Source organism: Theobroma umbraticum, unplaced genomic scaffold (assembly GCF_002168275.2).
Source record: "Theobroma umbraticum cultivar Fairchild unplaced genomic scaffold, ASM216827v3 scaffold_86.0, whole genome shotgun sequence".
NCBI lineage: Eukaryota > Viridiplantae > Streptophyta > Magnoliopsida > Malvales > Malvaceae > Theobroma > Theobroma umbraticum.
This window is the reverse complement of record NW_018397263.1, coordinates 3,821,846-3,826,571: the sequence shown is the minus strand read 5'-3', so window position 1 is coordinate 3,826,571 and position 4,726 is coordinate 3,821,846. Positions and strand designations below refer to the sequence as shown.

Genomic DNA, 4,726 nt, shown 5'->3' with positions numbered 1-4,726 from the left:
CCCTCTATCATCTTTATGGATGAGCCGACTTCTGGACTTGATGCCAGAGCTGCTGCAATTGTTATGCGTACAGTTAGAAACACTGTGGACACAGGGAGAACTGTTGTGTGCACAATCCACCAGCCTAGCATTGACATCTTTGAAGCTTTTGATGAGGTAAAACTTATTCTGCTAGATTCCTTTTAAAGAGTTTTGCCACTCCTCTTTGTTATTCTTTTTTGCTAATTTATATTACCTGCATTCAAATTGGTATTGTGCTTGTTGCAGTTACTGTTGATGAAAAGAGGAGGGCAAGTTATTTATGCTGGACCTCTTGGTCGCCACTCTCACAAGCTTATAGAATATTTTGAGGTGAGAATTTCTATATGTTGGTCCCCGTGCATCCCAATTAGACTAGCTAAATATTCCCTTTAAAAGTACTAAATTGCATCTTTTACTATAGGCTGTACAAGGGGTTCCAAAGATCAGGGATGGATATAATCCGGCTACATGGATGCTTGAGGTCAGCGCTCCACCAGTTGAGACTCAATTGAATGTAGATTTTGCAGATATTTACGCCAATTCTTCACTTCATCGGTAAGTTTAACTGCAATGCCACGGTCTAGGCAGTAAAATTTTTTCCCTCAACTATATTGTACTCAATTTCTTTGCGTGACTTTCAGGAGGAATCAAGAACTTATCAAAGACCTGAGCACGCCAGCTCCAGGCTCCAAGGATCTCTTCTTCCCAACCAAATATTCCCAGCCATTCCTTACTCAGTGTAAGGCCTGCTTCTGGAAACAACATTGGTCTTACTGGAGGCACCCTCAGTACAATGCCATCAGGTTCTTCATGACGATAATTATCGGCATCTTATTTGGTCTTATCTTCTGGAACAAAGGAGAACAAACGTAAGTCTTGAATTTTCCTTTTTTATTTTTTATTAAATACAATAGGTACCTTTTAATATTATTATTATGAAACAATGTGTCTTCTGAACCTGGATACATGTAACTTTTGTTATTGAGCAAAAATTTGGCACTAACCAAAAATATTTTGGTCACCAGAACAAAACAACAAGATCTGATGAATCTTCTTGGAGCAATGTATTCTGCTGTACTTTTCCTTGGAGCAACCAATGCTTCTGCTGTGCAATCTGTTGTTGCAATAGAGAGGACAGTCTTCTACCGTGAAAGAGCAGCCGGGATGTATTCTGAGTTGCCTTATGCATTTGCTCAGGTACAAATTTTAACTTGTTCAAAAGAACATGATTGGGTTTCCTCTTCCCATTTCTCTTCAATGGATCTTAATTGTTCCCAAACTTGCTACTGAATGCTCGACTAAGTCAGAACTATTCTTTGTTCTTCAGGTGGCCATAGAGACAATTTATACTGCAATTCAAACATTCATTTATACTTTACTTCTTTACACGATGATCGGATTTGAGTGGAAGGTTGGAAAATTCTTATGGTTCTACTATTACATATTAACATGCTTCGTCTATTTCACTCTGTACGGGATGATGGTTGTTGCCCTAACACCGGGCCATCAAATTGCTGCAATTGTCATGTCCTTCTTCCTTAGTTTTTGGAACTTGTTCTCTGGTTTTCTCATTCCTAGGACGGTAAGCCATCTTAAAGTTTAACTACTCTTTCTAATTACCTAATTATTTGGCTAATCTAATCCACTTGAAAATTTTTTTTAAGAAAAAAAGAGATTAAACTTTGCTTTATTCACCCATCGCAGCAAATCCCTATATGGTGGAGGTGGTACTACTGGGCTTCTCCTGTGGCTTGGACACTATATGGGCTTGTGACTTCTCAAGTGGGTGACAAGAATGGTCTTGTTGAGGTCCCTGGACAAGGTGATATATCAATCAAGGACTTCCTTAAACGTACTCTGGGCTTTGAATATGACTTCCTACCAGTTGTTGCCGCGGCTCATATTGGCTGGTGTCTCCTCTTCTTCTTCGTATTTGCCTATGGTATCAAGTTCCTCAACTTCCAAAGGAGATAACCAGCTTGCATGTCAGTTTTAGATTATACCTAAATGTTAGAAAACCAACATGTAAGTATAGTCGAGGTATTCGAAAAACAAAAGGTGATACATCTTTCTTTTTGTTTCATATATATATTTGTTCATTTTCACATTGTGTATTTATATTCTTTTCTCCTAGCTTTCCATAAAGGCCGCGCCATTGTGCTGCTATTCAAGAGATGTCAAAGTGTTGTAGAATTGAATTTGTTATAAACAGAATTTTTGTACCATTTTTCATATATATATTATATAAATTATACACCCTCAAAATTGAATGCAACTTACCCATTCTTCAAGAATTTGCCACCATATTAGATCCGGGATCTTGAAATAACTTCATCCAACATTGTTTTTGTTACTGACCTTACATTTTTCTTCTCGCGTTTTACCACGATACCTTAGCAGTCTTGTTCATTCCATCTGTTTATCTAAACCTGGCAAAGATTTCATGACTCCATTCACTAACAATCATGAATGGATATATCTCTAGCAATTTTATCACGTGATCTATTTTCTTTTCCCGTCTTTCTGTCACTAGTAGGAGAATCTATTAACAAACACAACGAAGTTGACATCTATGATCCAACAAAAAAAAAACTTAAGCAATTTATCAAAAACGATAAATTTATTTGGATAATTTAATTATTTTTAACCAAAAGATGAGATTTTAGGAGAAAAATGCTTTTAATGAGACCTCTTCATTGATGCACACTCTTATTCATGTGCATATTGAAGAAATAAATTTGTACAAAATTTATTTCCTTTAATTTTGTACAAAACATCTATTTTTTTTCCAAGAAGCTTGTGCAAAACATTCTTGTGTTGTAGGAGATGATTTTTCTATTATTTCAGATATTGCCATAAACATAAAGGTCGTGCATATCACATGGTAGGTCTATTAAATGATCTTTTGATTCAAGGTCAAGGATAGGAAAACATTTGAATAAGTTTATAATTATTACAAGGTAAGTCAATGAGTGAATGTCAATTTTTCGTGGGTTTAATGATTTGAATGCTATATTGATTAAGAATGTGGTTTAGTCTTTTATTGTTAAATGTGCATTACTGTATTCCATTAAAAATGAGTTTCAAACAGTACGAGAAGGTTGATATTAAACGAAAGGAGGAATTGGTCATTGATAAATCCAAAGCGTCGAGGATGATATGAAACCAAAAATCTCTGATATTATGGTGAATCGAAAAGAGGAAGATATGAAACCAAAGCATGAACTGGTCATGCTACAGCAGGCCATTTATCATTTGTTACGCATGGCGTGTAAGAAATATATCTGACACAACATGGTGAGAATATGTGAGACAATATGGAGGGAAAATGTGACATGACATATTAAGAATATGTGATACGCCATGGTGAGAATATGTGACATGGCGGTGTGAGAATATGTAACACAACATGGAGGGAAAATGTGAGACCACATAAATGGAATATGTAATACGACATGGTGAGAATATGTGACACAATAAGGTTTAGGGTTTATGTGACACGCTTTAGAGGGAATATGTGACATGCCATGAAAGTAATATGTAACACAACATAGTGAGAATATGTGATACGACATAGAGGGAATATGTGACATGACATGGTAAGAATATGTGACATAGCATGATGAAAGTATATGAGACGACATGGTAAGAGTATGCGAGACGACATGGTGAGAATATGTGACATGACAAGGGTGAGAATATGTGACATGACAAGGGTGAGAATATGTAACACAACATGATGAGAATATGTGACATGCCATGAAAGGAATATGTGAAACGGCATGGTAAGAATATGTGACATGGAAAAGATGGGAATATGTGAAACGGCATAGCGAGAACATGTGACGCAGCATGGTGAGAATATGTGAGATGGTAGCATAGTGAGAGTATATGAGATGGCATGGTTAGAATATGTGACACGGTAGGGTTAGAATATGTGATACACCATACAAGGAATATGTGACACGTATTGTGAGAATATGTGAAATGGCAGATTGAAATATATGTGACATGCCATGGAGGGAATATGTGACACAATATGGTAAGATTATGTGACAGGACATAGAATATGCGAAATGCGACACGGCATGGTAAGAGTATGTGATATAGCATGGTCAGAATAAGGACAAAATAATAATAGTAATAAAATAAAATAAAAAAGAAAGAAAAGGCCAGTCAGTGAGTGGCACAGTGCATCCGCACGCTGCTAGGCACAAGAGCACCTTGCTGGATGCAATTTTTTCACGTCTGGCAAAGGCGCTCACACTGCACCCTTAGGACTGAAAATAGGTATAAGAACCCCACTATAGTAGCAGCAAAAACTTGGAAAGAAAATTTTGAAAAAACCTAGCAACTAGCAACCAACAACCAAATAGCAAAAAACAATGATGAAAAGCTACCAAAAATAGGAAGTAGCCGAAGGGAAATGGGACTTCTTTTTCTTCTCTCACGGTGAGTACATCTGAAGGTTTTTTTAAAGGGTGGAGTAGCTTGGGAGGTGCCACCGGTTGGATGGTAGAGTACTTTGGTTAGGTGTCGCCAGTTGGAGGGTAAGAAAGCTTGCCTTAGGTCCTGCCGGTTGGATGGTAGAAAGACTTGTGAGGTGCTGCCCGTTTGAGGGTAGGGAGCTTTTGTTAGTGCTGCCGATTGGGTGAGTGAAGAGAGGTAGATCTTGGGTGAAAGAGTAGGAGAAAAAATGGGTGAA

The 4,726-nt window shown here is 37.4% G+C and overlaps 1 protein-coding gene across 1 annotated transcript in view; it reads left to right on the top strand.

The window, feature by feature from the left end:
• The window catches only part of LOC110420915 (ABC transporter G family member 34-like), an 8,115-nt gene extending 5,869 nt beyond the window's left edge, over positions 1-2,246 (top strand). The window contains exons 14-20 of the mRNA XM_021434322.2: positions 1-156; positions 268-351; positions 443-576; positions 663-890; positions 1,047-1,218; positions 1,349-1,603; positions 1,726-2,246. The exon at positions 1-156 is cut by the window's left edge and continues 135 nt beyond it. Coding sequence (XP_021289997.1) covers positions 1-156; positions 268-351; positions 443-576; positions 663-890; positions 1,047-1,218; positions 1,349-1,603; positions 1,726-1,995 — 1,299 coding nt within the window. The 3' untranslated portion in view covers positions 1,996-2,246. The remainder of the gene's footprint in view (positions 157-267; positions 352-442; positions 577-662; positions 891-1,046; positions 1,219-1,348; positions 1,604-1,725) is intronic.
• Positions 2,247-4,726: the final 2,480 nt, after the last annotated feature.